Here is a 21,896-nt window from a genome sequence, read left to right on the forward strand (position 1 = left end):
AAGACCTTAAAACTGCAGATAGCATATTAATATTGGTCTAGACCAGAATTGGCCAGCTGATGATCTGAGGTAGCTCCCAACTAGGCTGTTAGTCTACAAAAGCAATATGAATGTACAAATTCTATGGATTCAACGTACTGTAGCCTTATTTATTAAATGGTTGCAGTCAATGATTAATATTTGCTTTGGGGAAAACTATATTTCACATTAAGGACACGGGTGGCGCTGTGGGTTAAACCACAGAGCCTAGGACTTGCCGATCAGAAGGTCAGCGGTTCAAATCCCCGTGACGGGGTGAGCTCCCGTCGCTCAGTCCCTGCTCCTGCCAACCTAGCAGTTCAAAAGCACATCAAAGTGCAAGTAGATAAATAGGGACCGCTCCGGCGGGAAGGTAAACGGCATTTCCGTGCGCTGCTCTGGTTTGCCAGAAGCGGCTTAGTCATGCTGGCCACATGACCTGGAAGCTGTATGCCGGTTCCCTCGGCCAATAAACCGAGATGAGCGCCGCAACCCCAGAGGCGGTCATGACTGGACCTAATGGTAAGGGGTTCCTTTACCCTTTACCTTTATATTTCACATTTAGTGGTGATGTTTGCCTCTGCCCTCCAAGGAAGCCTCATTAAGCTCATCATTTATGTAATTGAAAAGGTTTTCAGCATCTCTTTTGAACCCTCAGTACTGGTGTGTGTGGTGGGGCATGGCATGGCTGGGGCATCATGGCTCCTTGTCTGAACAGGGGTGAGGCCGGGAGGATGCAGCAGCAGCACTGTCACAAATCCAGCAACTCTGCCAGTGCAACCATGTAGTCCCAACTTCACCATGGCCCTGCCAAGATAAGCAGCAATGATGTCAATGGCAGGAGGGTGGCTTTGCCCCACCACAGGCAGTGCAGATACGCCTCATTGTGAGGAGTCTTCCCTTGAAGTCCACCAAAGTTCTCCCTATTCCTGTCTCTCAATGCCGGCATACATTGAGATGTGGGGAAACAAGTGGAACTACCTCTTAAACTGTGGGGAATGGTAATGGGTACTATAATACCATATCCCAAAGCCCCTCCTTTCACCTTCAGAATCAGGAACGTGTTTTCTATACATCTTCCAGTATTCATGTTTATTATTCATTGATGCAATGAATGCACTTTAAAAAAAAACCAGATTTTATGGAAGTGATGGGGAAAGCACTGAAACATGTGAGATGGACCAATGTTTACCAGGAAGAAGTGTGAACACCCTGAAAACAATTCAGAATGACTACTCATTGTTGTATAACTGCCCACCAAAGAAATCAGAATGAATGCTCAGTAAAGACTAGGTATTGTCTAACCTGTGCATAAGCTTTGCACAAGCAAATCAGGATGGATGCTTAAGGTCAATCCGTCAAGCATGTTCCACACTTTAAGTATATTCTACAATTTTTAACTTTCTGCTCCCAAATTTATTTCTCTAGCCACACTGTATATGTGTGATTGGTTATTCTATGACTAGAGGAGAGAGGCAACATGAATAAGGCTTTGATGTATGTAGCCTGAATATGGCATGCAGCAAGCAAAGAAGCAAGTATCACATTCAGGTAAACTTTCAAAATGAATCAAATCACCTACTTGGTCCAGCAGTGTTTGTCAATGAATTCTTTCATTGTCATTTTGTCCCATTCTGCAGCATGTGGTGCATCCCAGGGAGCATCAGCTGGAATCTGAAGACCAGAGGTGGGATGTGGGGAAATAAGTCACTCTTCTTACTCGCCAGACTACATATATCACAGTTAAAACTGAACTTCCATCCATGCACCGAAAGAGCATTCAGGCAATAGTTTCACTCCACAGCCCCAAATGCATGCTAATACAATTCTCTTTGTGTGTGTGTGTGTGTGTGTGTGTGTGTGCGCGCGCACACACATGCATATATATGTACACGTACGTACGTGTACGTACACACACGTACACACACACACGTGTGTATATATATTCATGCTTCATAGATGCAGAACACTCCATGTGGAATAAAATTAAATAGGTGAATTCTTCTATTCAGAACCAGTAGAACCTTGTTTTAATCAGTCAGAACAGCTGGAGATAGGACAGCTATTAGTAGATATTTTCCAGAGCTGTCAAAGTTCACTATATGTACATTTAATATTCACTAAGATTTCAAGTGCAATCCTATACATGTCTACTCAGCACCACTGAGTCCAATAGGACTTATACCCAGGTACCCAGTGGGGGCTAATCCTTTTGGGCCTGAGGGTCCCATTCAACCATAACCAACCCTCCAGGGGCTGCACATGCATCTTGTACATACACACAGAGAGAGACAGCACTTTAAGGCAAATGTACAGGTGCAAAGTCTCCTCTCAGCTGATCCATGCAGATCAACTGGACAGAGACCTTTATTGCCCCATCTCTGCCCATCAGATGATCCACCTGATGACTGAGGAGGGGGCAATTTGCATCCCTCTCAAGGCACTGGGCTCCGCCCACCCCAACACTACGTCTATTTTATTTTCCCCTTCTTTGCTGCTGTTGCAAAAAACTCTCAGGTGGAGGGAAAGAAGAAAAATTGGCTTGGACAAAATATATACCACTAACTCTGCTTCTGGGCAAAATAGAGTGAAGCTAGGCTGGGTCACATCCAACAGAGCCAGTAAAACTGAGAGATTTCCACTATCTGTATTTCATTATTAGGATAGTGCCGGAAAGGCAGGTCTGCGCCTCTGGCACAATTTATTTTCCTGAAGTAAAACACACTTGGTTGTTAATCATGCCAAGTGACACCAACTCATTTGGCCAATACATTTCATAATTGAAGATTTCAATGTCTACACAATGTTTATACAGTATAAAGAACTCTCTTTGATTCTTGATGGATTCTTACTGAATGCTATCTTCATGTAGCCCTAATGATTTTCCATATGAGCTTTTAGAAATATTGCAGATAATGATACATAGTATCCCTTCATTGTTTCTAGCATACCTCTTTTCCCAGTTCATCCATTGTCCTCCAAAAATTGTTAAAATCGAGATATACGATAGGATTCCACACTGGAGGAAATGCACCACGGAATGGATAGGACTTTCCCTGAAACAAATAAATATATGGAACAATGGATTTGTTTCCTGGCATGGATCTGAGGTCTCCATAGCAGTCATATCAGTTACAATCCACAAACAAAATTGGAAATGAATCCATAAACACGAAGTATAGAAAAAGATGGATTTTTCTGAAGACATCAGCCAATAAGCAAAGCTAGTTAAGGTAGCTTTCATATACAGAATATAATGTCCATTTCCGGGGAGTGGGTGTGTGGAATTAAACTTTCTACATGTTGTTATACCACAGTCAAAATAAAGGGAAATGTATTCCTTTTAGTGAGAATATAAGATAATATTCAAATATAAGCCAGACCGATCCCAAAACAAACCCTTTACACTACATACAGATTAATCAATAAATATTTAACTGGATGCAAATATTGCTGCATCATATGTCATTTATGTGATTTCATGAATATTCTTAAGTGAATGCTACCCTTCTTACTTTAGGACTATAGGGATCAGGACCACAAGGGCGTGAAAGGGTTAAGGTCTACCATTTCCTTTTGCTAACTGCATGAATGCTCTCATGTCTTCTGAGAAGAGCATAATTCTTTGCTGCTGAATCTACTACCAATTGATTTAATTTTGTGTCCCCAAGTTGTGATATGGGCGTGTGTGTCCAGAATGTCAGCAAAATGCATTGCAAAATCTGGGCTGAGGCTATGGCAAGAAAAAGCTTCGTCCTGATTTGCATGCATGTTTGAGTAAAACCTTTTACATTCATGCCATGTAGCTCATCAGATTGAAACGGCTCTTGAAACGGCTCTAAAAAGCAACATTTAAAAGTGTGCTCTATATAATTCATCTGCACAGGTTAGCAGGACGTTTCAAATATTCAAAAAGCAACAGCTAACATTTATCCACCCCAACAAACTGAAATCAAAGAACACATAATAAATGCAATAAACAAAGCTCAAGTTCATTGTCCAACTGCCTCAGAAATAAAGGTTAATGATTACTATGGGATGAGTATTCTGACCTCTAGGTATTGCAGAAACAAAATCTCCTACAGTTTTTTCTTCTTCTCTTCCTCCAGCTGTTCTCACCATTCTGCTTTTGCAAACTGTGCTCAGTTTGGTCTTTAGGACAGACACCCAAAATTGAAAACTTCATCTCCTAAGCAAATAGAGTTGCTTTCTTATACTACAGAGACCTGCCCCACCCATCCTGCCAATTGCTAAACTTCAGTAGAGAAGCAGGCTAGCATGCACAAATTAGGGCATTGCCCATTAATTCCATGTCCCGTGTTTCCCTGGATGCCATAAAAACCACTGTGGTGAGACAGAGCCACAAAGTCACCCTCCTGACAGCAGGGTCTCTATAACACTGGTCTCAGGAGGATGGATCTGATAAGGTACATAGGGAGCTGCCTTATACAGAGTCTGACTATTGCTCTATTTAGCTCTGTACTATCCTCACAGGTTAGTAGCTGAAATATACTCAGAGTCGCAAAGTGATTTCATGCTCTTTATTCAGCTCATAGTGGTGAGGAAGAATGGAAGTCCCCTCAAAGTGTCTGCTTTATATACATTATTTACACAATGGGCTGCACGTGATTGGCTAATTCCGGACTTCTCCTATAGGCCAATCAGGTTGTGGATTCACTTCTATCTGGAGCTGGATTGGGTGGCTCCTGCTGACCAATCATACTGCTGCATTGTTCTAGGACCAATCAGACTGCTGCATTCTGAATCCTATTGTTCTAGGACCAATCAGACTGCTGCATTTTGGATCCTATTGTTCTAGGACCAATCAGACTGCTGCAGTTTGGATCCTATTCAACTCAGTACATAACAGTAGCATCTCTCTAGGATTACAGGCAGGGAGAATTCCCAGCCCTACCTGCAGATTCCGAGGATTAAACCTGGAACCTTCTGCATGCAAGGCAGATGCTGCAACACTGAACTCCCTTCTAGATCTCTGCTCCCCTATTGCATGGATGTGAAACGCAGTGTTTGAATAGGCACCAAAACTACTGTTGTAGCTAAATAAACATAGCGTAAGGAAACCAAATAAGAAAACTGCAGAAGACTTTTGGGCACTTAATCCTGTGTTGCTGCTCAGAGTGGCAGGGAGATAAATGTGAGTGGCAGTGCTCTAATGCAAGTTTTTATCCAAAGTAACTCAGCAGATAATCCAATTGGATTTACAGAAACATGAGAAAACTTGTCCAGTTATCACAGCCAAGTAGGAAACGTCCTCAACCCTTTCTTAGCTCATAATCACAAGATACACACTTTCTGGGAATAGAGGAACATGATCATTCCATATAACTCAAGAGGGAGGGGAAAAACATCATCAATCAAGAAAGCAATTTCTCTTCAACAGTTAGAAATAAACATTTCGCTGTATCTTCTAAGTCAGTGTTTCCCAACCTTGGATCTCCAGCTGTTTTTGGACTACAACTCCCATGATCCCTAGCTAGCAAGATCAATGGTCAGGGATGATGGGAATTGTAGTCTGAAAACAGCTGGAAACCAAAGGTTGGGAAACACTGTTCTAAGTGCTCTGCATTCAGATTTAAAACTCAACAGTGAACTTGTGCTTAAACCAGCGACTGGAATTATGGTCTGAAGGTTGGGAACAGCATGTAACGTAACCAAGGTGGCATGACAGAAGTTATTTTTTATTGCATACAATTTTGGCTATCACACTCTATTGCTTTATTATTTTTAAATGACATTTGAGCTTCCAAAAACTTGTTTTTGTCTACGGTGTATTGGGGGGGTGCGGAGAACACACCTTGTAACTATGGAAACTCATGCATGTTTATTCAGATGTAAGTCCCACTGTGTCCTGTTGAACACACTCACAGCAAAGGATGCATAGACATGCAAGTGCAGAGTTTTGTTCGGTTCTTCTCTATCCAGTTATTGATTTTCAATAATACAATGTGTATATAAGGCAACAAGAATTAAACTGGCACACTCTTTCTCCCAACTCAAACCCCTCCTAGCTTTAGGTGACTAGTTACAACCCTTTTATTTCAGTGGATGTTTGGAGGAGCGAGAACCTGGATTTATGCTGCTATTAGTATTTGTCATTTAATTATTCAATATTTCTTTTTTTAAAGATTGTGTTGTTTTATGGAATGAAGAGACAGTTCCTCCACAGAAAGCATTTCCACTGATAAGCATTCTCTTTAATTTCTGAAACCAAGATGGGACATTTTTGTTTTGTTGGAAACACGAGAACTCATAGCACTAAAATCTGTTGTCCAAAGAAGCTGGATGTTGGAGGATTCAGAACAGACAAAAGGAAGTATTTCTTTACACAGAGCAACAGCAGGAGGCAGTAATGGGGGACAACTTAGATGGCTTTAAATGAGGATTAAACCAGGCATCAGCAAATTCGGCCCTCTAGATGTTTTGGGACTACAACTCCCATCATCCCTAGCTAACAGGACCAGTGGCCAGGGATGATGGGAGTTGTAGTCTCAAAACATCTGGAGGGCCGAGTTTGCCTATGCCTGGATTAAACAAATGCATGGAGGTTTTATAGAAGTAAAGGCTACCAGTGGCTGCTAGTCAGGATGGCTATGCCCTGCCTCCATGTTTGGAGGCATTCTGCTTCTGAATGCTTGTTGTTGGAATGCACAAGAGGGGAAAGTGCTCTTGCACTTGGATCCTACTTGCAGGCTTCCCATTGCCATCTGGTTGGCTACTGTGAGAACAGGATACTGGACTACATGGGCCACTGGCAGGATACAGCAAGTTTGTCTTATGTTCTTATGAGTGTTTTGGAATTTGGGGGTTTTTTGTTGGAGGGCAATAAAAAAATTGTTCTGCAAATCTTCAGGTTCCTGAATCTATAAAGTCCTGATCAATTGCCTTCACTCAGCAGTGCTTCATGGATCATCCATATGCAGTAGGGAATTTATTACAGTGGTACCTCGGGTTACAGACGCTTCAGGTTACAGACTCTGCTAACCCAGAAATAGTACCTTGGGTTAAGAACTTTGCTTCAGGATGAGAACAGAAATCGCATGGCAGCGGTGCGGTGGCAGCGGGAGGCCCCATTAGCTAAAGTGGCATATCAGGTGAAGAACAGCTTCAGGTTAAGAACGGACCCCCGGAACGAATTAAGTTCTTAACCTGAGGTACCACTGTATTAGAAAAAGAATGCATAAGAAACATTTCCACTCAACTGTCAATAAACAGACAGAAAAGAGATATATGTCCTTCATATTACAATGCATCAAATGTTTTCCTGTGCACACTGCTGCCAAAAGGAGATGTAATTCTTACATTTGTATGCAGGATAACTCTCTCCTTTACGTTTACTTTGTATGTTTCTATGCCAAGTTCTTTAGCCAGTCGCAGAATTCGGTTCTGGGTAGGACCCACGTAGGCTCCACCAACATCTACATAGTTTACTTGCTTGTTCTGTCAAAAGAGGAAAAAATGCAGGAATAACAGAACCTACTGGATGTTCCACACTGGAAGAACCAGGAAGTGCTTATGTTTCATAGCAGCAAACAAAGCTCCACCTCAGAATTAGGCCTAATTCACACATGCAAACTTAGAACCACAGTTATGTGTTCTACATAACTTTGTGATCAAGCAGAACCTTTTGCAGAATTGGCATCCTCTTTCAAGAATGTCATATGCTACATTTACATAAAATATGGTTATTGGCTACTTGTTTCTTACCCTAACTGTGAAAGTCCGTCCTCCAACTCTGTCACGAGCCTCTAAAACCACAACATTAACTCCAGATTCAGACAACAACTTAGCTGCCGACAGACCTAAAACAAAGACAAAATAGTATTTTATTTTATTTCCTCTACCATTAAAAAGTACTGGGTTGTCTCCAACAAAGTTGCTCCTTTCATGCAAGGACCTCCTCTTCTCCCTGCCCTCTCAAGCCCCCTGCATCTTCTCCAGAGGGTCAGGGAAACCCCAGTAGAGATTTGGGGAATGGGATGCATGGAGTGAAGGGGGAGTAGGAGGGGAGGGGAAGTACATTGAATAAGTGCAGACAGAACAACTCTGTGAGGTGGAGACAGTAATGACCTTTAAACGCATCTTAGAATCCTTTATGTTTACCCAAACTTTCCTGGACTCAGTTAACTTTTATTTTCCATTTTATACACTACTCAGTTTGATTTGTGACATACAGTAGCATTCAGTTGGTATATTGTTTTAATCTGGTTTTTAGGAATTTTATGAAATGCTGAATGTTAATGTTTTTATTGAAACCACTTAGATATATTTAGATAGATAGATAGATAGATACACACACACACACACACACACACACACGTCTGCTCAGAAGTAAGTCCCATTGAATTTACTTAAATTTAGTCCTAAATAGTAAGTGTATATAAGACAGCAGTCATAGTTATGTCCCACTGAAGTCAATGGAGTTTGTTACAGAGCAGGTATTCTAGGACTGTGCTGCAAGATGCCCAAAGGGAAGCAATCTGGGTTGTCCCTGGAAAATTGGAATCAACCTGGCAGAATGATGTACCCTCAATTTCATTTCCAGGAAACATGGAAAAAGAAAAGGCTGCCACCTATGAACCCAGGAGGGTGCATAATAGGGTTATTTTCTAATTGCAAGGTCATTTGTGGTTTGGGAACACCTGCTGCTGAGCTCCCAGCTGGCCTTTTGGGGTTTAGATTAAGAAAAAGGAAAAAAAAAACCAAAAAGACCACCATCCCCTGGCCACCTTGTAAGAAACAGACACTGCAGTTGTGGGCTATGAACTGAAGATGGTTGACCTAATGATGCAGGGCAAAATTATTGAACAGTTCATTTGATGGGGAGGTGAGAAACAAATTAAATGAACTATTTTGGGGTAATCTCAAAGTGAAATAAATTGTTTTGCCTGCAGTTAAATTTAAATTCTAACAATTATTTCTAAATTTGTACCTACACATAAAAATTGGCAAATGCACATTTAATGCAAATTTCTGCCCTATTCCCCTCTTTTATGGTGCATATTCTCCCTTTGGGCAATGTGCAAATGGACACCCTCGAATTGGGTTTAATCCCCCCCCCCTTTTTTAATGTATAACTGCATAAGGATGGAGCTAAGTAACACAAAGAACCCCTCAAAATACAAAAACCTTCTTGAATACAAAAATGGTTGGATAAGCAAAGTGTTAACTAGCCATATATTGGCTAGGAATATACTATGAGTGAGGAGGAATTACACAAAAGGTCTCAGCGCTCCCAACAATCTGAGGAAGGAAATAGGTGTACTGCCAGTCTTATATGTAATCCAGCAATTGGCTCTCTGTACTATCAACTAGCACAGAGGCAGGAAGGAAAAGCCCTTTGGAGCCCCATATGTCTAGTCTCAAGGCTTAGCATCACAAGCCTGGAAAGGACCTCAGGCTCACGTGACACAGTGCAGTCTTACAACAACCCAGAGTTCTAAACAGGAAAACAGAGCAAGCAATTTTGGAATTTTATCTTTATCCCACTTATTTTCCTCTGTTCCAGAATCTCACTAGTTCTTGGAGACTCCAAGTAGTAAGACACTACTTTGCCTTTTCTATGGAGAACAAAGACGCCAACTATGATGGGGAGGGGAGCAAGCTACACATGAGAAACAGGTGCATGTAATGTTTCTTTAAAATCAAAAAGCAGCTTCAGGAGTGGATGATCAGGAAGAGAGGTGGATGGGGCTTTATCCTTTCCCTGCCAGCTGTTTTTCTGTTTCCAAATTCATTTTCCTGCCACAGTGTTTCTCTTTTGCAGTTCCAAGTATTCCAATGCCGCTGGACACAGCAGGTGACTATGTCTGTGCTGACTACATGACAGCTCACAACCATGTAGAGTCTGGCTACAGAGAGAGGTGTATTTTACCATTACCCCTCCCAGTAGTGGCCAGTGGGGCTGTGCAGCTGGGGTTGCATTGCTCTCCTGGCTTCCCAATGCTGCACATTGCTGTAGACTACCAAGAGGGGGAGGGACGCGGGTGGCGCTGTGGGTAAAACCTCAGCGCCTAGGACTTGCCAATCGTCAGGTCGGCAGTTCGAATCCCCACCACGGGGTGCGCTCCCGTTGCTCGGTCCCAGCGCCTGCCAACCTAGCAGTTCGAAAGCACCCCCGGGTGCAAGTAGATAAATAGGGACCGCTTACTAGCGGGAAGGTAAACGGCGTTTCCGTGTGCTGCGCTGGCTCGCCAGATGCAGCTTGTCACGCTGGCCACGTGACCCGGAAGTGTCTTCGGACAGCGCTGGCCCCCGGCCTCTTAAGCGAGATGGGCGCACAACCCCAGAGTTGGACATGACTGGCCCGTACGGGCAGGGGTACATTTACCTTACCAAGAGGGGGAGGGAAGGGAAGGCAGCAGGAAGTTCAGTGTGGCACAGTGGCAAGAACATTGGATTTGCTTCCCCACTGCACTGCACTGAATACAAGCCCTTCTTCTTTCATCATGACTTTTAAGCACAGATAGTTCCAAGTCTGCAACTGTGTTGGAATTTTAGATGCTTTAATTGTGTGTTTGCCACCCTGGGTAACTTCAGGAGGAATGATGGGATTTCTTTCTTTCTTTCTTTCTTTCTTTCTTTCTTTCTTTCTTTCTTTCACCAGCACTGGTGAACAGTACTCAGCTGCATCCCTCATGTCTTCCAAATGTAGTCCTAGTTTCAAAAACCTTCATGCCATTACAATTTATTATAGACCTTGGCATTTTCTGAAGAAATTAAGCCTTTCCACCCAAAAGTCACAACAAAACATTACTATCACAAATTTGACTTATTCGCAAGCTCCTAGCAAAGTAGAGTCTGCTTATTATTTGGCCAGGGCAAATAAGTCATAGCCACTTGAACAGTTTGCCCAGGCGTTTCCATAGCAACTCAACTCAACTCAAGCTTGGAGGTGCTACAAAAAGGGGGGGGGGCTGCATCCCAGTTTGATTCTACAGTGCATTCAAAGACACTAAACTGCAACTGCCACATTCAGCACCAGAACTGACCTACTTTTAGAAAAAGCCCCCAATCTCATTGCATCCAAACACAGATGCACAGCGATATATACAATTTGTGCTACGATCCAGTTTGATAAAAAGGAAAATAAACTAATGTCAGGCTAAAGATTACAAGCCAGTTCTTCCCAGCTGCCCCCAAATTTAGCTAAAAGTCAAAACAAAACATCAGCAAAATTCTACAAGAGCTGCTTGTTCTCATCACCAACAAATCCTAAGTGTGTGAAGAACCGTGAGTGCTAAGTAGAAACTATCCATTTGGCTGCAGACCAGAATATGTCTGTAGCAACCCCATTCACATTAAATTGACTTCTCTTGTGTAAACAAGCTGTAGACTGAGGGCTTTATCTTAGCATTACTTTTAAAAAACATGCGTAAACTGTTAGCTAACTGCATTCCATTTGCAAGGCTCCCTACCGGAACCAACTCAACAGATCCAAACATGTGAAACTTGGGCTGTTGTTGCAATACTCCTCACAATAACTATTTAATATGTGCAGGTATCTCTCAGCTAGAAATTGTTCTAAATGTATTTATTTATGTCAAAGCCTGTAGAGATGTAGCAAGGTGCAAGTCGACAAGAAGGAAGTCATAACACTTATTCATATATGATGTGCATGGGATACTAACCCAAAGGAGTGTATAATATACATTGAAACATCATGTAGCACTCCTCTCCACCAGCTTTGGGGGGGGGGGGAGAGGATTAACCCACCAAGGACTGTGTGGGCTGCTGGGGCTTCCCCCGTGCAGGTGGGCAGGAGGCTCAGAGCCATGGGGAGGCAAGCTGCACCTGGTCGGGCCTTAGGGGCTGGGGTGCCAGCAGTGCCTCCTTCTCCTCGTGGTCAGCTTAGGGATGCTGAGCATGCCCTGACACTGGGCCTGTGGAGAGGGAAGGAGGGGTAGGGTGCCTGGCCCCTCCATGTGTCGGGGCTGTTGGAGCATGCATGCACATGCTCCCTTCCACCCGCCGAGCCGCCTCCGCCTCCCTGCAATCGAGCAGCATATAAATTTTGTTAAATAAATAAAATCAATGGTTACTTCTAAGAAAGGAGGAAGGTGGTTTGTATGATTTTCCTGTGCAGTTCTTTACTAATTAAGCAAGATTTTTTTTAAACTGCTAAAGTAATGAACAGCTAAATAAATAAGTCACGAATATGAGCTTTATGCTAGAATGATAACACAAGCATCCTCCATGAGATTATGGTTATCGTGGTGCATTAAAAAAAAGTTATTGGCCTATTAGAGCAGTCACCTTGCTAGTTAACGCTGAACAGTAAGCACAGAAAATCCCTTTATGGTCTTGTCTTTGCATTTTATTTGTGCATTTATTTCCCAACATTTCTCCTTTCTTATTCACTGTCCACATCAGTTAGTGGTAAATAAGGCTAATTATCGATGTATCTTTATTACATTAGAGCTCCACCATAATGATGCACTTTTGCCATGATTTACTTTCGCTGCTTCCTCGATGGGGAATCTAATTATTCCTACACACAACTGAGAAATGAAATCTGGCAATGGCCCATCTTAACTTCAGCTCTCATTAGTCAAACAGGAATCTCTGTGCCAAGTAAAATGTGGAGCTGCCAATATGGGCCAGATAATACTTCAAAAATCCCCCCAGGGATAAACTTTCCTGCCCATTCTTCCCTTTTCCAATATGCAGTTGTGTTTTAATGGTATTTTGTTAGAGCAGCTTACTGAAATGCATGGCCTAGACTTGTTTTTTCAATGCATCTTTAGGTAGCCACCAATAGTCAAAATCCCTTTCTTTTTAGGATTATACCGGACCATAGGACGCACCAGACCATAGGAGGGGGAGAACAGGGAATTTTTTTTTCCTTGTTCTCCCCCTCTAAAACAAGGTGCGTTCAAGGTGCATTCACCCAAGCTTGTGGGGCTGGCAGTGGGGAGAAGCGCTGCTTTCCCCCACCGCCAGCCTCAAAGATCCCTGAAGCCTTTGCGTGCAGCCATCCCCAAGCTAGAACAGCGAGACGGAGCGCTCCACAGCGCTCCGTCTCCCTGTTCTGCCTTTGGGCTTAGCGGCGCAGCCTGCATTCGCTCTATAGGACGCACACACATTTCCCCTTAATTTTTGGAGGGGAAAAAGTGCGTCCTATAGAGCGAAAAATACAGTAATTCCCAGTGATAAACCAGTCATGAGGATGAACAGACACTGTGGATAGCCCAAAGACCATAGGCAGAATGTTTACCACACAGAAGTAATTGCATAGTAAATAAAGTTGTTGGTATTCTATCAAGATGACTTTGATATTGTGTGAAATTGCAGTCAAACATAGCAATGCATGAGAGCTAGCTAGTGTATAAGGGGTATGTTCTGTTCCTAAACTAGGTCACTTTCCCTTACCTCCATGAGGAAGAAAATGAAGCTTCTTCCCCTTCCTTCCTTCCTCTCTCTCTCTTTCTCTCCCTCCACCACCCTCCCATGTGTCAAAGAAGGACATGGCTATGCTTGCTCCCAAGCTTAGAGCAAATGTTTGGAACTACAGTCTGTATTTTCTACCCAAGAGTATTTTTCCAGTCTGCAAAGCAAAAATGATATTTGCAGATGCTGTCATTGCAGAATTCACAAAGCACACCTATATTTTCTGTTTTTCATATATTTGAAAACTAGTTAAAATTATGATTTAGCTGGATGAGCAATTCTATGAAATGGAATAGGATTCAGTTTTTTTCTTCTCAACTACTTAGTCATGTTTGATAGATAAATATGGTAGGAAGCACTTTCATTTCCCACTGCTACCAGCAAATTTGAGAAGCCACTTGTCTTGGCAACATGTTTTTGATGTTCCAAGCAACAAACCACTTACTACTATATTCAGAGTCCTCTGTACTAAATGAGATGATTCTAATTATGAACATAGCTTAGAGTTACTATGTCTTAAATTTACTTAGAGATATACCTGACTACAGGGTTCTTTTTGATGTTGCTTACATACTTCCATTATAACCCCTAGAACAAATACAAGATCACAGAATCCTGACCATGATTAAAGCAGCTCACAAATGCATTCAGATCCTTCTTCACCAATGTTATTCAGGAAAGTGTCTGTATTAACTTCCTCTGTACTTTGATCTGCTATATAACATTGACTCAAGCTGATGCTGCAGGATCAGAACTAGGAAAAATTATTGAAACATTTCCCAGTATTCACCTCCATTTTATTTGTACTGTGGAAATAATCAATACCACCACTCAACTCAAGTTGGGATACACGAATGATAGGAATACCATCATCCAATATCCCATCAGAGATCAATACAAGTTCCCAGTTAATGCATTTTATTAAGTTCTGTGGTTAAGTTCTGTGCTTATTCCTGGCAAAAAAAATTTAGTTTTATTTGTATATTTTTATGGGGATTTCTTGTGTTGTTGTTGTTTTAGCATGCATAGGTTTTACACATTTTGTGATTTTTAAACTTTTTTGGGTTCTCTCACCCAAGGGTACTTGCCCCAAACTTGGATCTTGGCATCCAGGGAATTCTCCTTCTACATGCATTTATTTTCCCTTGCACCAACACAAACTAGCACACAAAATACATGAATAAAATGTACAGCAGGCAGATAAGAACTCTCAGAAATATGTAATGCTTGGAGAGAAGGGGGGTTGTACTCTTACTATTATTAATTAAGCACCTCAACTGGTTCTCTTAACGGGATATGTATGGGAATGCTGGAGGGAGTGGGGGAAATTGCTTTGCACCCCATGTAGTGGAAAGGACAATTAAGACAAAGCTTTTTTGGTCCTGGCCCCTAAAAAATCTGGAACTCCCTTTTGATGGATGAATGTTCAAAAGTGATTTGAAATACTCATCTCCAAGTTCATGGGGAGGGTCATGTGAAATGTGCTTAGGGACTGAGATGTTAGATTGCAAGTCTTCACGGCTGGGGCCATCTTTTGTACTGTGCATCTCAAGACCTTCATCAGTTCACTGAACTTATAATTGCTGCCATAAAAATACAGCATAGAGTAATAATGAAATTATGGGACATAAATGACAAAGAAGACTGAATTCTTATCCCAAGGCCAAACTACAGGCTAGGCTGAAAGATCCATGATAAGCTGATTCCCAAGCTTTTTTTTTCATGGAAGAGTGGAGGTACTAATCTGACTGGGGATAAATAGAAAGGGCTTGAGGTATTTAACCCTTGCCCCTGAACTGTTCTTCCAATCTATATCACATACACATGGCGTTTGTTCTGTCTTGAATAAAAATTCAGACATGAAAATAAGGGACTTATATTTCTCCCCCATCCCCCCCACCCCCAGCATGGAGCAATATTTAAACTGGAAAAGGGTTAAATGCCCCCATCCCCGGCACCACTTCCTTTTTTTTTTTTTAATGATATTTATTAAAGTTTCACAAAAATACAGAAAACAAAGAAAAAAGTATAAATTACAGCAAACAAGTAAAAAGTAAGAAAAAAAACATACAAAATAAAACAGTTAAAAACACAATAATGTTCCATAACCTATCTTCCTTACTCTTATTTCCCCAGACCTCCTCATACCTCCCTTCTTTGTATTCCAATTCAATTTGTTGGTTCAGCAAATCCTTACCATTAATCTTTTACCCAATTGTTAACCTTTTTTTTCCATGTCTCTTAAAGCATTACAGCTAAAAACCTCTTAGTTTCTATCCAACATCCTTCTAAAGTTCCTTAATTTTACAATATTTCTGTAAATAGTCCTTAAATTTTTTCCAGTCTTCTTTCACCAACTCTTCTCCCTGGTCTCGGATTCTGCCAGTCATTTCCGCCAATTCCATGTAGTCAATCACCTTCACCTGCCATTCTTCCAAAGTGGGTAGATCTTGTGTCTTCCAATACTTTGCGATAAGTATTCTTGCTGCTGTTGTAGCATACATGAAAAAGGTTCTGTCCTTCTTTGGCACCAGTTGGCCGACAATGCCCAAGAGAAAGGCCTCTGGTTTCTTCAGAAAGGTATATTTAAATACCTTTTTCAGTTCATTATATATCATTTCCCAGAAAGCCTTAATCTTTGGGCACGTCCACCAAAGGTGAAAGAATGTACCTTTAGTTTCTTTACATTTCCAACATTTATTATCGGGCAAATGATAAATTTTTGCAAGCTTGACTGGGGTCATGTACCACCTGTATATCATTTTCATAATATTCTCTCTTAAGGCATTACATGCCGTAAACTTCATACCTGCGGTCCATAACTGTTCCCAGTCAGCGAACATAATATTATGTCCAACATCTTGTGCCCATTTAATCATAGCAGATTTCACCGTTTCATCCTGAGTATTCCATTTCAACAGCAAGTTATACATTCTTGACAAATTTTTAGTTTTGGGTTCTAACAATTCTGTTTCTAATTTTGACTTTTCCACTCCACGATTCTGGTGCCCTTTTCCCCTCCAATATTTCATTGCAGAACCCCGGCACCACTTCCTGATCAAACTGGCATTCCCTGCTCCCCCAGCTGCATTGATCTCCCACAAAGCAACAATGATCTCCCATTATAACATGGAACTTGGACCTCACCCTGCTTCAAAACAGGTGACTTCTAATTCTAATAAATCATTGCTCTGCTGCTGTAAGATACCAACATCAACAGGGTGTGATATTGTACTTTTTGTTTGCACATCCTGCCTTATTCTATCCAGACGAGTGGGTGTGACATTGCTGATGTAGGTGTGGAACTTCACTTGACTAGATTGGGTGGGGGGCGCGGGAATGGCAAGCACCATGTGGGGGAGGAAGTCAATAATCAAATAATAAGCCAAGCACTTATACAGTGGTACCTCAGGTTACATACGCTTCAGGTTACAGACTCCGCTAACCCAGAAACAGTACCTCGGGTTAAGAACTTTGCTTCAGGATGAGAACGGAAATTGTGCTCTGGCAGCGTGGCGGCAGTAGGAGGCCCCATTAGCTAAAGTGGTGCTTCAGGTTAAGAACAGTTTCAGGTTAAGAACGGACCCCCGGAATGAATTAAGTACTTAACCCAAGGTACCACTGCACTCTCTTTAGAAGAGGATTAGACAGATTCATGGAGGATAAAGCTACTAGCCACAATGGCTATGTACCTCCACTGCCTCTGAATACAAGTTGCTGGGAATAACAGCTGGAGAGGGTACTGCTGCACTCAGGTCCTACTTGCGGGCTTTCCATGGGCATCTGGCTGGCCAATTTGAGAATAGGATCATGGACTCAGATGGGCCACTGGCCTGATCTAACAGGCCCCCTTTTATGTTCATTTAAGTGTGGTTGCCTATTACCATCCGTGAGATTTGCATGCTTAATATCTCAGATGAAGTGGAATGTGACTTCGGATTGTTCAAAGTTATGCTCTGTAAACCCTACAGCCTTAAAACCTGTTGTTTGGAGGCTGGCTGTAGCTATTCATTGGGACTATGTGGAAAGCACTCTGTACCTTCTTAGGGTGCTTAGAGGCACCATCTTTATTCTTACTCCACATGAGATCTGGGCCCTGAAAACAAATGCAGCAGCCATGTTCTAGCTACAAATAAGCACCACTCCCACTGTTATTTAATAAGAGACCTCTGTCCTTTAATTTAGAATAATAATGCTGCTCTCAGTCTGAAGGGCTCTGTCTGATTTTTGGTAGCTTCCTGAGATAGAGGCTTGGAGAGAGGTCAATGAAAGGTTTTCCTCATGCTCTCGCTGTGGCAAGCATCCAAGAAAGCAATATGATACAGCTAACTGCTACTGAAAAACAGGAACAAGGCTGGCACTATATGTGTTTGCTCCCTTAGCTAACACATCCTTTCTTTTCTAATCTGAAGCACTGGAAGAAAAAAATGAAGAATAAATAAAAGTCTGACAGTGAAATAGCTAAATAAAGGAAGCTTTGCACCCCTGGCTAGGAGGACTTCCTCAAAAGCAACCCCTCCCTCCAAAATTCAAGAGGTACTTACTTCTGAGGCAAGTGTGTGCATGAGTGTAGCCTAATTGTGCATGCAAACTCTGAAGTAAGTTGTACTGAAATACAGTAGGGCGTACTTCCTGGTATTTGTACACAGACTCATGGCCTTCCTTATTCTGTTTATATACTACTTTCCTATAGATGTGTTTTGTCATCTTAATTTTACAATTCCAGGCTGTAGCAAAGGCTCCTCCTCCTATGTATATGTATATTATTTGCTTTGAAAATGCCCATGCTGACATTCTGTAAAAGTGCTCAGGGTGCTGAACAGTCTGCTCAAATAAACAATAAAAACATAAAACACCACGTAGGGTTTGAATGGCATGGGCGTTCACTTTGGGACAACATTCATTTTTGAACATCCTTGAAAATACAATACAAGAGCTGGATTATATTTCTGCAAGTGCAGGCTTGTTAAACAGGACAGAACTCTTACGCCTGCAGGGAGCATGTCTCTTTGTTATAAGGCAAGTAAGTGGGTTATAGTTCTTCCAGTGTTATATTTCTAGCACACAAGTTATTCTCAAAAAAAGACGCCCTGTGTTTGAAGTGTCCAAGGGAATTAATTTTAATGTAACAGACAGTAGCTGGGGAGCACATATTGTGCAACAGGGGTAAGCACTGTGCTTTCAAGCAACCTGTTAACTGAGCATCCACCCAGACTTGTTTGTATGGGAATTAGATGATACTAGCTATTTAAAGAGCATTGATTCCGATTTGTTCAATGGCTGTGTCAAAACAAGTGCTAACTCACACTTTCCAGTGCATTTTCCTGTTAGTTTCCTTAATGCATGGAGTCTAGTCGTGTGTGTGTGTGTGTGTGTGTTGCACAAGACCTACCAATCAACTACAACTGTACTGCCGAACTCAGTGGGACGTACTTCTGAGAGTAGGCACATGTAGGATTGCACAAAAAATGCCAACCCCCTTGGCTGAGATACACTTATTCCATATCAGAATGCAAGTGTCTGCCTCAGGTAGGAAAAGAAACAGAAGAGGAACTCAACAGGTGCCAGCAGCTTTCCTGGGAGCAACGCTGCAAGTCAACAGTTTTGGTAATTTGTGTGTATGTGTTTTAAAGGGGCGACTCAATGTATTGCTTTCGTTATCCGTCAGTGAAGGCTTTTAAACACACACACACACACACAATGGATCACAGCATCTCATCGTGAGAAAGTCTTCCCTAGCACCTGCTCAGGTCCTGTCCTCTCCTCTTTGGCGAAAGCCTTCCTCTCACTGCTGATATGATCCGTCTGGGTGCAAAGCGCGCTGGGCGGGGATGGGCAGCGCAAGCTCCTGGATTCAAAGCAGACCAGAGTAAAACCGATCGCAGCGGGACAAGAAACAAACCAACGAAACACTGCGAAAACGAAAGCCCCTTGTACTCTCTCGGCTCGCAAGAACTTCCATCTCGCGGTGCAGCCACCAAACTGCCTGACAAAACCCCTGTGGCTCCTCCGGACCCCGAGCCCCAAGGGAGTGGGGCGCGGCGTGACCAGCCTTCTGACCCCGAGCAGAAGCCGGCTCCGTCCGCGACAGGCAGCCAACGTCGAGCCTCGGCTGGCCCGGGGCAGACTTCACAGGGGGCGGGGCCAGAGTCTCTGTCCGCCGGGGGCCAGGCGCCTCCGGAGCCTCCGCCACCAAGTTCCTCTCACGAGCTCGGCCGACGACCTTTCCCCGAGCTCGCCTCACGCCGGACGCCTTTCCCCGCGGGGCCACCACTGTCCCCAACGCGCCCAGCCGGTCTCCCGTGACTGAGGGCGCGACCCTTTCCCCGCCCTCGCCTCCCGCAGCACCGCCAGGCCGGTTTCCTCACAAGGGTCACCCGGGCGGGCAAAGAGCGGGGAAGCTCACCCACCTGAGATGCCCGCGCCGACCACCACCACGTCGCAGTCGACGCTCATGGCTGCTGCTGCTGCTGCTGCTGCTGCTTCTGTGCCCTTCGCAGCTCCTGTCAGCGCCGCGCCCGCGCCGGGCTTCTCCACTCGGGCAAAGCGGCCACGGCGGCAGCCCTGGGAACTTCCCAGCTGGGTCTCCCTCTATGAGGCCCCGCCCCCTCGCCGGAGCCGCCAATCAGGGCAGAAGGTTGGTGCCCAAGGGGAGGGGCGGGGCGGGGCGGGGCGCTGCTCTTGGCCTGACAGCGGGTCTCTCAGGCCCTTCTCGGGAAAGGAAGAGGGCGAAGTCCCCAAACTGGCGAGATCAGCCCAGCCTCTTCCCACTCATGTACACTAGTGGCCAAAATTGTGGAAAGCTTTTGGAGAAAGTGTGTTTCTGAGGTCTGATGGCTCATAACACCACTTTTTTATCATTATTAATAACACACTGACAAATGCCCTCCTTATTTATGTTGTAATAAATAATCCTTCATAAAAGTTATTGCATTACATTCTTCATTAAATTAACTTTCCATTGATATATAATTTTATGGTATTACTAAAAAGAAAAGAAAAAAAGTGGTGTTATGAGTCATCATAGCCAAAACAAGATGCTTGGCTCTCTTAACACTCCTATTTCTGGTTATTTGGCTATATCTTTTGATAGAATACCGATAATGGAACAAACCTTGTTGCATTACATTCTTTATTGAATTATCTTTCCAAGGACATATAATTTTATGGTATTACTCCATAAAATTATATATCAATAGTATATAATTGGTAGGCAGGTAGGCAGGTTGAGGAGCACCCACACCAACTATTCTTATTATAATAGGATCATAGGGTTGGAAGGGACCATGAGGGTCATCTAGTCCAACCCCCTGCAATGCAGGAATCTTTCGCCCAAAATGGTGCTCGAACCCATGACCCTGAAATTCAGAGTCTCTTCCTGACATCTGTTGGCTGTCAGAATATCAGTCCTTTGAATCGGATCAGCTTTTCAGAGGCCCACCTATCTTTCTTTAACATGATCTCCTTATCTTTTGAAGGCCATCGTTTGCAACATCAATGAGATATTGATAACCGCTTTCTTTGCAAGATTTATTATGATGTGATGATTTACTTTTAAGTGTGTTCAAAGTTCTTTTGCATAGTGAGAAGTAAGGCCAAACTCAAACTGCTAGTAAATGCCACAAATAGATAAGCAACTTGATGAGAACTGACAGAATCAGCTTTATTCCACCTATCATAAAAAGTGGCGCTGTATTTTCCCCCTTTTGTGGGTTCAAATGCTCAATCAATATTGGCAAAGTAACTGTGGTGAAGCAAAGCAAGAATATACCCTCCGTGCAATCAGGTGTAAAATGAATGATTGAGTTCACATAATATATTGACGGTTGTTAAATACATAATCATAGAACCAAAGAACCATAGAGCTGGAACAACTGTAGATGCCAACATTTCAGAGCTGCAAAGGTGTTAAGAGCCCAAGAGTATGAGGACAATAGTATGTAGAATCATAGAATCATAGAGTTGGAAGAGACCACAAGGGCCATCGAGTCCAACCCCCTGCCAAGCACTGAGCCCACCCACTCCCTCAATAATGTAGCTATGTTTGCAACATTTACACTTGTATTTATGTATACTGGTTTATATTTTAACTGTATCAGTTAATAATAGTTTCAAATTCTGCAACAGTGTTAGACGGGGAACTTTGTACTGTCAGCAGCATCACTGTGATGTTGTCACAGAGTTCTTCTCAATTTTGGATGTTTTAGAAGGACTTGTGTCTACATTTTTGCTTCTTTTGCATCCTCCAAATGCTGCCTGTGCAACTTAGGTACACAGAATTTATATTTGTGGTGGGTTGTTTGGGGGGGGTTGTATAACAATATATATTTTGATTGTATCACTTCATAGTAGTTGCTAAATGAGCAACATTGTTATATGTGAATGTTATAGCAGCTGCATGGCAAGCAGAATTTGATAAGGTTTGTGTATCTCTATGACCAGCCTTGGTTGTTAATTATTATCTGATGAGA

General features: G+C 42.7%; 1 protein-coding gene across 1 annotated transcript in view; it reads right to left on the reverse strand.

Annotated features, from left to right (window-relative positions):
* The window catches only part of LOC308476235 (amine oxidase [flavin-containing] A-like), a 31,964-nt gene extending 11,992 nt beyond the window's left edge, over positions 1–19,972 (reverse strand). Inside the window, exons 1-5 of the mRNA XM_081003766.1 lie at positions 19,836–19,972; positions 7,744–7,838; positions 7,339–7,476; positions 2,970–3,074; positions 1,601–1,692 (exon numbers count right to left, since the gene is read on the reverse strand). Of these exons, the coding sequence (XP_080859892.1) occupies positions 1,601–1,692; positions 2,970–3,074; positions 7,339–7,476; positions 7,744–7,838; positions 19,836–19,881 (476 nt within the window). The 5' untranslated portion in view covers positions 19,882–19,972. The remainder of the gene's footprint in view (positions 1–1,600; positions 1,693–2,969; positions 3,075–7,338; positions 7,477–7,743; positions 7,839–19,835) is intronic.
* Positions 19,973–21,896: the final 1,924 nt, after the last annotated feature.

The sequence above is a fragment of the Podarcis pityusensis genome (assembly GCF_964106645.2).
Source record: "Podarcis pityusensis genome assembly, chromosome: 4".
Lineage (NCBI taxonomy): Eukaryota > Metazoa > Chordata > Lepidosauria > Squamata > Lacertidae > Podarcis > Podarcis pityusensis.